The 11,023-nt window shown below is 37.1% G+C and overlaps 3 protein-coding genes across 3 annotated transcripts; all 3 read left to right on the top strand.

Annotated features, from left to right (window-relative positions):
• Nucleotides 1-411: 411 nt before the first annotated feature.
• On the top strand, nucleotides 412-3,451 carry LOC113306703 (protein NRT1/ PTR FAMILY 5.10-like). Its single transcript, XM_026555611.1, has 3 exons — nucleotides 412-877; nucleotides 1,375-1,937; nucleotides 2,231-3,451. Exons 1-3 carry the CDS (start codon nucleotides 518-520, stop codon nucleotides 3,057-3,059), a joined length of 1,752 nt encoding a protein of 583 aa, XP_026411396.1. The 5' UTR covers nucleotides 412-517; the 3' UTR covers nucleotides 3,060-3,451.
• A 151-nt stretch (nucleotides 3,452-3,602) lies between these two features.
• On the top strand, nucleotides 3,603-6,074 carry LOC113306702 (protein NRT1/ PTR FAMILY 5.10-like). The gene is made up of 3 exons (XM_026555609.1): nucleotides 3,603-4,003; nucleotides 4,467-5,023; nucleotides 5,107-6,074. The coding sequence occupies exons 1-3, from the start codon at nucleotides 3,626-3,628 to the stop codon at nucleotides 5,936-5,938; spliced, it is 1,767 nt and encodes a 588-aa protein (XP_026411394.1). The 5' UTR covers nucleotides 3,603-3,625; the 3' UTR covers nucleotides 5,939-6,074.
• A 2,532-nt stretch (nucleotides 6,075-8,606) lies between these two features.
• LOC113305454 (protein NRT1/ PTR FAMILY 5.10-like) lies at nucleotides 8,607-10,747 on the top strand. The gene is made up of 3 exons (XM_026554488.1): nucleotides 8,607-9,008; nucleotides 9,107-9,660; nucleotides 9,916-10,747. The coding sequence occupies exons 1-3, from the start codon at nucleotides 8,607-8,609 to the stop codon at nucleotides 10,745-10,747; spliced, it is 1,788 nt and encodes a 595-aa protein (XP_026410273.1).
• Nucleotides 10,748-11,023: the final 276 nt, after the last annotated feature.

Here is an 11,023-nt window from a genome sequence, read left to right as displayed (position 1 = left end):
AGGTTAGGTTTTTGATATTGATTTTGGATTAGTTTTTTTTTTTTTTATCAGATTTTTCTTGGATTAGATTTAGGTTTAGTTATAAAGGTGGATTATTATTTTAATTCTGAATTCATTTAGGTTAATTAAAATCAGGGATAACTAAATCATTTATTAGGATTTAGGACACCCCCTATCAACAAAGGTTAAATAGTTTTAATCATTTAAGGGTCCCCTCAAAAAAAGAAAAAAAAAAGGCTGGTCCGCGAAAACCGGACCATTTTCAAGCTCAACGGAATTCGGATGCATTTCAAAGAAAATGGGCCACATGAGACTCACTCTACGAAGCCCAAATCAAGCAAATAATGATTGAACGAGAATATTTGTCAATAATATCCCGAACTACCTAACTATAAAAAGAAACAGTCATGTTCTCGCTTCAGCTCAAAATTGATGGGTTAGACTTCAGAGATACAGAGACTGAGTGAGAGGAACTGGAAGAGTTCAAGTGAGACGAGGAGAAGTTTTTCAGTTGGCTATGGAGGTCTCCATTACTGAAGAAGTTGCTCCATTAATTGCAGAGAGATCAAGTGTGATAGAAGGTGTAGTAAATTACAACGGAGAGAAAGTAATAAATAGATCAAAATATGGTGGATGGAAATCAGCTTCATTTATAATTGGTGTTGAAATTGCTGAAAGATTTGCTTACTATGGAATTGCTTGTAATCTAATAACATATCTAACTGGCCCACTTCATCAATCAACTGCTGTTGCTGCTGAGAATATCAATATTTGGTCTGGTTTTTGTTCAATGCTTCCTTTACTTGGTGCTTTTGTTGCTGATTCAGTTGTTGGTCGCTTTCGCACTATTCTTGTTTCTTCTCTTCTCTACGTCCTGGTAATTTATTCACTTTCTTATTGTTAGTTTCTTCTGTTAGTTTTCTATTTGAGATCTGGATCTTGACTTGAATCGACCAAATGGACTGAGTAGGCCAATGTCTGTTGAGGGAAATACTCTAAATAGTGTGTGTATTTTTGTTTTCTGGAAATGCTGAGAATATCTAATTATCAGCTTCGTAGTTAGCTTTGCAATTGCAAGTCAGGCATGAATTTGCATTTCCAAAATGAATTACTGAGGCAAATTATGGCCTGATATTCTTCATTTGCAATAACACATCTGGTATAGCTAGATTTTTCCTCTTGCTTAGTGTCGATAGCGCCATCCCAACCATGGTATAAACAGCAGTGTGCATTGTCAAGTAAAGTTGAGCTTACTTTGTCTCTTGATGTTTCACAAAGCAACTAAGATTGTCATATTGCATTCACATCAAAAGCCTCTATGTAGATCCATCTATTTTAATCAATTGTTAATTGTAAAGTTGAATGAACTTGTAGGGACTTGGGTTGTTAACTTTATCAGCGATTCTACCATCTTTAAGGCCACCAGATTGCAAAACCACTCAAGAAAGCGACACTCCATGTGCTTCTCCAACTGCATTACAGATTACATTTTTCTTCTCGTCTTTGTATTTAGTTGCTATTGCTCAAGGTGGGCATAAACCATGTGTCCAAGCATTCGGAGCTGATCAATTTGATGAACGGCATCCACAGGAATGTAAATCCAAGAGTTCATTTTTCAATTGGTGGTACTTCGGATTATGTGGGGGTACTGCAATTTCACTCTTGATTGTTACCTACATTCAGGAAAATTTAAGTTGGGCTCTTGGTTTTGGCATTCCGTGTATTTCCATGGCTATTGCTCTCATTGTTTTCTTGCTTGGAACCAAAACTTATCGCTATAGTTATTTAGAAGATAAGAAAAATCCAATTTTGCGAATAAGTCAAGTTTTGGTTGCCTCTGCGAAGAATTGGAGAGCTAATATTCCATCTGTTGATTCCTCGAAGGACGAAGAAGAAAGCGAGAAGACGTCTTCTCGTGTAGGTGCTCACCAATTCAAGTAAGTTTTATCCTAAGCGAAACTCTGCGACTTATTTATAGACATACCTTACATTTTTTAGGATAGCTAGTGAAGTGCCACCCCATCTTCCCAAAAATTATCTTATCTGTCTGGCCCTTATTGGGTATTTGGACGGGCATTAGAGATCGGGAACCATTTCGAAATTATAAAGGTCTTTGCAACCTGTGGAATGTTCCTATAATGTTATCCAGTTACGATTTACGGACTTTGTTTGTATTTAAAAATGATGTTGTCTGTTAAGTTAAAGAAGAGTTGGTATGTTTATGATGCAGGTTTCTCGACAAAGCACTGATTTTAGTTCCAGTTGATGGGAGTCGATGTGAAGACCAGATTGTATGCACTATTAGTCAGGTAGAAGACACAAAGGTTGTCTTGCGACTGGTTCCCGTATGGGCAACATGTTTAATATATGCAGTTGTATTTGCACAATCCTCAACGTTCTTCACCAAGCAAGGTAGTACCATGGACAGATCAATTGGAGCAAGCTTCCAAATACCTGCAGCAACACTTCAAGTAGTTATTAGCATATCCATTGTCATCCTCATTCCTTTCTATGACCGTGTCTTTGTTCCAGTAGCTAGATCACTCACAGGCAAGCCCTCTGGTATAACAATGCTGCAAAGAATTGGTTCTGGGTTGTTCTTGTCAATTATCTCCATGGTACTGGCAGCAATAGTTGAGAAAAAAAGGATTCAAACTGCTCTAGACTTTGGGTTAATCGATAACCCGAAAGCAACAATTCCTATGAGTGTTTGGTGGTTGGCTCCTCAGTATATTTTCTTTGGGCTTTCTGATGTCTTCACAATGATTGGTCTCCAAGAATTTTTCTACGATCAGGTCCCAGATGGATTGAGGAGTGTAGGTCTCTCCTTTTACTTGAGCATCTTCGGCGTCGGGAGCTTCCTTAGTAGCTTCCTCATTTCTATCATCGAGAAGATAACTAGTGCTGGGGGTAATCAGGAAAGTTGGTTTTCCAACAACTTAAATCGAGCACATCTCGACTATTTCTATTGGCTTCTTGCTGGACTCAGCGGACTAGAGTTGGCTATTTATATTTATTTTTCAAAATATTATCTGTATAAGAAAGCAGCTTCATTATGAAGGACCTAACTCAAGTACAAGCAGAAGGCTAAAAAGATAGGCAGACCAGCTAAGCTAAGAGCTAGGTTCAGGATGTGACTGCAAACTCGTGAGCAACTGGCTCCCGCACTAGGAAGAACCCCCTCGTCTTCGTTTTCCCTTTTATGCAACAAGAGTGAGGCTTTTTCCTTTGCCTATTAGGAGTATGCTTGCCACTAAGTAGCAGCGTTGTCAATTCTTTCTGGTAATTTTATTTACAAATTTTTTGCTTAGTTATTTGTAGATAAGCATGTAAAAAAGGCTAGAACCTCTCATAATTCAGACTCTTGTGAGGGAGACTGAAGAACAGGCTCATTTGCCCCATTATTGATAATAGAAGGAATAAAGTTCAATGATTGATTACTAGCCGTCAATCGGTTTAAAACAAAAAGGAATTTTAAACATTTTGCAGCCTTGGAGAAGTGGGGTATAAAACATAGATATTTTATGTGTACTCTGACTTTTGTATGGTCCTACTACTAGTGTTTTGGATGTAAAGAAAAAATTGAAAGGAAATACAGAAAGAGTCTTCTTTCTGTAAAGAAGAGATGGCAGAATCTGTAAATGGAGGAAGTGATGCTATTCAACCTTTGTTGATGCCCAATACTAGGATTGATGATGTTTATGAAGGTATTGTTGATTACAGAGGAGAGAAAGTGAGTATTGGATCAGATATTGGTGGTTGGAGATCAGCTCTTCTTATAATTGGAGCTGAATTTGCAGAGACTATAGCTTTCTATGGAATATCTTCAAACTTGATCAATTATCTAACTGGTCCTTTAGGTCAATCCACAGTTACAGCTGCAGCTAATATCAATGCTTGGTGTGGTGTGGTATGGATGCTTCCGCTTCTTGGTGCTTTCATTGCTGATTCTTATCTTGGGAGATTTCGTACCATCTTCTTCTCTTCTCTCATCTACATACTGGTAATTATCTTTTAGTCTTCTTATTCTAGTTTTACTAGACTTTTAGATTTGAATTTCAGTTTCATTTCTTCTATCAAAATATTTTCAAGTGCAACACCACATGCCACACTTTATCTAGTCTTTTACTGCTGTAGCTTAGCATGTAAATTAGGAGATATCCAGATAAATGGGCATGCCAAACATTTTGAGATGTCCAAATATGTGGGGTTTCCCAGTAAACTGGAAGAGATCCTAAGCATGGAGAATTGGGGTCTAATACATCGGCCTGTTTGAGACTAGAAACCAATGGTGAATGGTGTTTGTTAAGCTATGGTAATTGTAGTCCTGTTGCAGGAATTTAGCTAAAAGTATAAGGAGGATAAGAAATTGGTCGCATAGAATCCTAACATATTTGCCACATCCTGTATGAGTTTTGCACCAAGGGCGAGGAATTCCTGCTAACATTATCTTTGGAATGTTTTAGGGACTGGGATTTCTTACTCTATCAGTTGTGCTTCCTTCTCTTATGAGCTCGGATGAATCAGTCAGTAATGAAGTGCATGAAACCTCTTCTGCTCCTTTCTTGGTCATCCTTTTCTTTTTCTCATTGTATCTTGTAGCAGTTGGCAAGGCTGGATTTAAGCCATGCGCAGAAGCTTTTGGGGCAGATCAATTTGATGAACAAAACCCAGAGGAGTGCACATCCAAAAGCTCATTCTTCAATTGGTGGTATTTTGGATTGTGTGTTGGTAGTTGCATTTCTCGCTTCACCTTGACATATGTTCAAGATAATATAAGTTGGGGTCTTGGTTTTGGCATTCCATGCTTTTCTATGCTTCTTGGACTCTTTGTTTTCTTGCTTGGATGGAAAACTTATCGCTTTCCGGCAGAAGAGAATAAAGAAAACCCACTATCAAGGATAGCTAAGGTATTTGTTGCATCTGCAATGAATTGGAGAAGTACTGCAGTCTCAACAAGTAACCAAGAGGAAGGAATCAGAATGTCAGACAATCATATTCGTGTTGGTGCTCATCAATTCAAGTAAGAAAAAATTTAGTATTTTAATTAGTCTTCAAAGAAATCCTATTACAATTTGGTTAAAAATGTCTCTTTATGCAACATAGGTTCCTGGATAAAGCATTGATTGACATACCAAACTCAGATCGAATCGGTTCTAGGAAAGGTAGCACATGTTGTAGCATTGATCAGGTTGAAGATGCGAAAACAGTTTTACGTTTGGTTCCGATATGGCTTTCATGTCTAACTTATGCAGTTGTGGTTGCTCAGTCCATGACTTTCTTTACGAAGCAAGGGAGCACCATGAACAGAACAATAAAACAAGGCATCCAAATACCACCAGCATCCCTTTTAAGCTTCATTCCCTTGACGGTAATTTTCTTCATTCCCATATATGACCGGCTCTTTGTTCCTTTGGCTCGACTTATCACCAAAAACCAGAACGGCATATCAACACTTCAAAGAATTGGTTGTGGCATATTTATATCTACAATGTCCATGATTTTAGCTGCTTTAATTGAGAAGAAAAGGCTCCAAACTGCTTTTGACTTTGGATTAATCGACAAGCCAAATGAGACAGTTCCTATCAGTTTATGGTGGTTGGTTCCTCAATACTTATTGTTTGGTCTTGCTGAGGTATTTACAATGGTCGGTCTGCAAGAATTCTTCTACGATCAGGTGCCAGATCAGTTGAGAAGTGTGGGTCTCTCCCTCTACTTTAGCATTTTTGGCATAGGGGACTTCCTTAGTGGCTTTATCATCTATGCCATTGACAAGATAACGACTGGAGGTAATCAAGGTAGTTGGTTCTCGAATAACCTCAATCGAGCTCATCTTGATTACTTCTACTGGTTTCTAGCTGCACTTAGCACAATAAACTTGGTTGCGTACTTGTATGTTTCAAAGTTTTACCTTTATAAGAGAGGAAGTTCGGTGTAAATAAATGCAATTTACCAATTCTAGTACTTCTTGGTACTTAGTATTATTGGAAGAAAGATTTCGGTGATCAAACCTATAAGCCCAAACTCTTGAACAAGTGCAGCCATGAATGCTCAGATACCGTTTCTGTTTTTTCTTCTGGACATGCCGACAATACCTCATGTGTAGCTCCCAACAGCTTCGTAAGTCAGTCTGGAAATTGCAGGAAATTGCAAGAAATGATTGAGCAATTAGGGAGCGAAACATGTAGCCTGATTTTTGGTTTTTCGAAACAATATACTCCCTAAGTTTCTAGAAATAGGGTAAAATTAAAAAATGATAGTAACTTTTATTTCAGAATCGGAGGGAGTAAAATTTATGACAAATTGCGGTAATTTTTTTTGTTTAACCAGGTTTTCCTCGCTGTGGTATTTACATCCCATCTATGGTGCGAACTGGTCCCATATGCCAGAGTCATGTGTGCACTTTCAAAAGGTCTGTAGCTCAGTTTGTCTAATGATGCTTTCACAAATATATCTATTGATAATGAAAGATTTTGTGTTACTAATCAGTATTCTTTGCTGAAAATTCTCCAATGGCCGAGAAATAGATAAAAGGTTATTCTTTCGTAAACTCGGCTTCCCAGGAATCATGTTTCTTTGCAATTTTTAATTTTTTTTTATCGATTGCATTGATCAAAAAGAAGGAGAACAAGGAAAAGTATTCTCTCCATTGCACTATTAAGTGACCTATTTTATAACTAACTTATTAGTGGGATGGAAATAGTATCACCGAGGTGAAATGTAAAATAAAAAAAATGGTACAAAAGCAGACTAACTATAGTAGCTTCAAAGTTCGAACACATCATTTTCCAGTTCACCATCACCTGTTGAAAAGAGACGTCCGCAAACTCTTCAAAAGGCAGAGCCCAGCGAAAATAGTATACTTAATGACGTTAATAATTGAGGAATATAATTAAGAGTGTCGTCACTATACCACATTTGAATTGCATTCTGATAAGATTACTTCATTTTCAATATAAATTGGAGGTTGCAATCTTAAATACAATATGGCTTAAGCATATACAAATGCTTAAAGAATTGAGATTTGGCTGCACGCAAGTGCACATACTCCAACATTCGTAGAATAAAATAATGCGTAGCGGCCCTGAACTGTGCAACAACGACGTTTGGAAAATGGATTGGGATTTGGAACCCGTGTGCCGGGGGGTGTTTTAACTGTTCAGGTAAAAGATGTTTTATAGAAGGGTTTTGTTATCTTGTGCATCCATGCACAAGATAAGAGCCAATAATTAGTATTAGAAATGATAAAAAACAATAAAAAAATATGAGAGAATGTTTTCTTGCATTGGAGAAGGTAAATGTTCATGGATTTTTTGAATTTTACTCCATACAAGTGTAAACTTTACCTTCTCCAAGGCGTGAAGTAGAAAAATAAACATAACATGTTACAACTTTTATGTGATAGCAATAAACGGACAAAAGAATAAAAGATTTAGTTAAAGAAGTGTTCGCTACTTCCTATATAACGGGGTGTTTGGATACGTCTTAAGAAGATTTTGATTTTTAGAATAAATTAGATAGGAATAAAATTTAAATATGACTTTTAAATGCAAAAGGATATTTTTTTTGTGATGCAAAAATATTTTTGTTATGATTTTTGGGATTGAATTATGCTTCTATATATAAATACGGTTTTTAAAATTGAGATATCTCGGATTGAAGGTAGGGTCCGGCATAGCGATGTGGCCATTAAAACAACAATTAAAATGCATTCGATGACCATTTTCAAATCTTGACGAAAAATTAGTACTAGTTAACATCACATTTGCCCTTAGAACATCCTCGCTAGCCTAAAATTAAATTGCACTATACATTGATATTTTTTTTCTTGATCGATAAAGAATATTAAAAGAAAAGAATACAAGAAAAAATACTACTCAAAGTGGAATATACGAAAAAAAAAAATACAAAGAAAAAAAAAATAGTAAAAAGATATAAAATAAAAGTAAGGAGATTGAAGTATAGATGTTTCCGGTTAACCATCACTACTCGGATAAGAAACATCGGGAAAGTCTTCGAAAACCAAAGCCCAGGAGAAATTTGTGTACTATATTCCGTAGAATTGTTGGTTTACTTGCATCTTATATAAAAAAATTTAATCTACCGTTAGAAAAACAGCATTGAAGCAGCTCCTCTCACATTGAAATTTTTGTTGTTCTAGGAACGAAAAAATATTTAGTTGTTCGAGGAAAAAATAGTGATAAAAACCGTACAAACACACTAGTGTTACGGGAGGGGTGAGTCCGAGTGTCCCACTAAAAAACACATGTAAGAGTCAGGATTTTCCGCTGTTTTTTTTCTCGATTTGGAAAGAAGAATCTGGTTTTGGTGTTGTTTTTCTTTATCTTGTTAACTTTAAACGACTGTTTACACCAGTCTCTTTCTGTGAACTGTTAACATCTCTTTTTGTCGTTTTTGGCTTCTTTCTTTTCCAAGGCAAGAAGGGTCGCACACACTCCTACACAGTTGACACTTGACACCATCACTACATGGGCATAACTAACTGGATTCCCGTTTTTTTCCGGATTTTTTGGGTTATAAAAGAACTGATCATTGGCTATCTGAAATACACAAAATTCCATTTCTCTAGAGACAGAAACAGAGAGATGGCAGTATCATCTGAGAAAGGAGAAGATGATTATGATTATGAACATATGTTAAGAATCACTAGTAGTAATTATGTGATCGGTGATAATTCTGGTACAATTGAAGGTGTTGTTGATTACAAAGGCGAGAAAGTGAGTATTGGATCAAATTTTGGTGGTTGGAGATCCGCTTTTCTCATTATTGGAGCTGAATTTGGAGAAACTATAGCTTACTATGCAATATCTTCAAATTTAATTACTTATCTAACTGGTCCTTTAGGTCAGTCCACTGTTGCAGCTGCAGCTAATGTAAATGCTTGGTCTGGTACGGTATGGATGCTTCCATTTTTGGGTGCCTTTGTTGCAGACTCTTATCTTGGTCGATTTCGTACCATCTTCTTCTCTTCTGTAATCTATGTACTGGTAATTTTTCAATCTCCTTTTTGAATTTAAAAAGGATTTCAAGTTTGCACTTGTACCGAGCCATGATTTACTGCTAACAATATTTATAATCTGTTTAGGGACTCGGATTTTTAACTCTATCAGCACTTCTTACTTTTAGTATGAGCCCCACGAAATACGATGCAGCGTATGGAACGTCTTCTGCTTCTCCTCCTCCTTTCTTAGTCCTGTTTTTCTTTCTATCATTGTACCTTGTAGCAATTGGCAAGGCTGGATTTAAGCCATGCGCAGAAGCTTTTGGTGCTGATCAATTTGATGAACGAAACCCTGAGGAGAGCTCATCGAAAAGCTCATTTTTCAATTGGTGGTATTTTGGATTATGTGTTGGTAGTAGCATTTCTCACGTGGTCTTGACCTACATTCAGGATAACATGAGCTGGGTTCTTGGTTTCGGGATTCCTTGCATTTGTATGCTTTTTGGGCTCTTCGTTTTCTTACTTGGAATGAAAACTTACCGGTTTAGTAAAGTTGAGAACAAAGAAAACCCAATATTAAGAATAGCTAGAGTATATGTTGCATCTGCAAAGAACTGGAGAGCCACATCAACTAGTAACGATGAGGAAAGAATCGCAGTGCCTAACAATCAATTTCGTGTTGGTGCTAACCAATTCAAGTAAGTAAAATTTGATATTTAAGTAGTCCTTGAAGAAAACATTTTTTGTTTAGAAGGTCAAATGATAGTTCTTGAGCCACATCAACCGCTCCCATCTGTTGTTTTGGTTTCCCCTGTTTCATTCATGAATGTCAAACCAATACCGACTTTAGCACTTCCAAAGTTGAACTTAGAAACACATGTGGTGATTCTTTTCTAACAATACAATTTCAAATTAAGAAATTGTTGACATACTATAACTTTGTAATATTGCAGGTTTTTGGATAAAGCATTGATCGAATCACCAAATTCGGATCAAGTTGGTTCAAATAAACGTGGCATGTCATGTGGTGTTGATCAGGTTGAAGATGCAAAAGTAGTATTGCGCTTGGTTCCTATATGGATTGTATGCCTAACATATGCAGTTGTGTTTGCTCAATCCTCAACTTTCTTTACAAAGCAGGCAAGCACTATGAACAGAAGAATAGGACAAGGCTTTCAGATACCACCTGCCTCCCTTCTAACAGTCGATTCCTTCACAGTCATTATTTTCATTCCAATTTATGACCGGCTCTTTGTTCCTTTGACTCGACGTTTAACCCGAAATCAAAGTGGCATATCAATGCTTCAGAGAATTGGTTGCGGCCAATTTATATCTACAATGGCAATGGTTTTAGCCGCATTAGTCGAGAAGAAGAGACTTCAAACTGCTTTTGATTTCGGGTTAATTGACAAGCCGAATGAAATCATTCCTATCAGCTTCTGGTGGTTGGTTCCTCAATATATAATGTTCGGTATTGGGGAGGTTTTTGCAATGATTGGCTTACAAGAATTCTTTTATGATCAAGTGCCAGACAAGTTGAGAAGTATGGGTCTTTCCCTATACTTGAGCATTTTTGGCATAGGGTACCTTCTTAGTAGCTGTCTCATCCATGCCATTGACAAGTCAACTAGTGGGAGCAGGCAAGGTACCTGGTTCCCTGATAACCTAAATCGAGCTCATCTCGATTATTTTTATTGGTTCCTAGCTGGACTTAGCGCGCTAAATTTAGTTGCTTACTTGTATGTTTCAAAATATTATCTCTATAAAAGAGTAAATTTGAAGTAAATGAAATTGAATGTACCATATCTGTATACACATACTTCGTCACTAGCCACGTGTGTAAGGAGTTACACGTGGAAGACGCACAACAAGGCACGATGCCACGTATCAATACCCATGGGGCATCTGTCATATATATATAGTCATCATCGAACTGATCTGATGGCTAAGAATCGTGGAGCATCGAAAGAACGAGCCACCGCGAAGTACTGAAGAGCACCCAAAGATCTGCTTTATCCCATCTCGAGGAAGATCCAAGATCAATGGTGAGGATTAGTCTCA

The sequence above is a fragment of the Papaver somniferum genome, chromosome 8, assembly GCF_003573695.1.
Source record: "Papaver somniferum cultivar HN1 chromosome 8, ASM357369v1, whole genome shotgun sequence".
In the NCBI taxonomy this organism is placed as follows: domain Eukaryota; kingdom Viridiplantae; phylum Streptophyta; class Magnoliopsida; order Ranunculales; family Papaveraceae; genus Papaver; species Papaver somniferum.
This window is presented reverse-complemented; position numbering and strand designations above follow the sequence as displayed.

Excerpts from the sequence above, each read along its gene's own strand:
- LOC113305454 (XM_026554488.1), top strand. The coding sequence starts at position 8,607 with ATGGCAGTATCATCTGAGAAAGGAGAAGATGATTATGATTATGAACAT. Across the intron at positions 9,009-9,106 it reads CTTCTGTAATCTATGTACTG|GGACTCGGATTTTTAACTCT; the intron begins GTAATTTTTCAA and ends TAATCTGTTTAG. Across the intron at positions 9,661-9,915 it reads GTTGGTGCTAACCAATTCAA|GTTTTTGGATAAAGCATTGA; the intron begins GTAAGTAAAATT and ends GTAATATTGCAG.
- LOC113306702 (XM_026555609.1), top strand. The coding sequence starts at position 3,626 with ATGGCAGAATCTGTAAATGGAGGAAGTGATGCTATTCAACCTTTGTTG. Across the intron at positions 4,004-4,466 it reads CTTCTCTCATCTACATACTG|GGACTGGGATTTCTTACTCT; the intron begins GTAATTATCTTT and ends GGAATGTTTTAG. Across the intron at positions 5,024-5,106 it reads GTTGGTGCTCATCAATTCAA|GTTCCTGGATAAAGCATTGA; the intron begins GTAAGAAAAAAT and ends TATGCAACATAG.
- LOC113306703 (XM_026555611.1), top strand. The coding sequence starts at position 518 with ATGGAGGTCTCCATTACTGAAGAAGTTGCTCCATTAATTGCAGAGAGA. Across the intron at positions 878-1,374 it reads CTTCTCTTCTCTACGTCCTG|GGACTTGGGTTGTTAACTTT; the intron begins GTAATTTATTCA and ends ATGAACTTGTAG. Across the intron at positions 1,938-2,230 it reads GTAGGTGCTCACCAATTCAA|GTTTCTCGACAAAGCACTGA; the intron begins GTAAGTTTTATC and ends TTTATGATGCAG.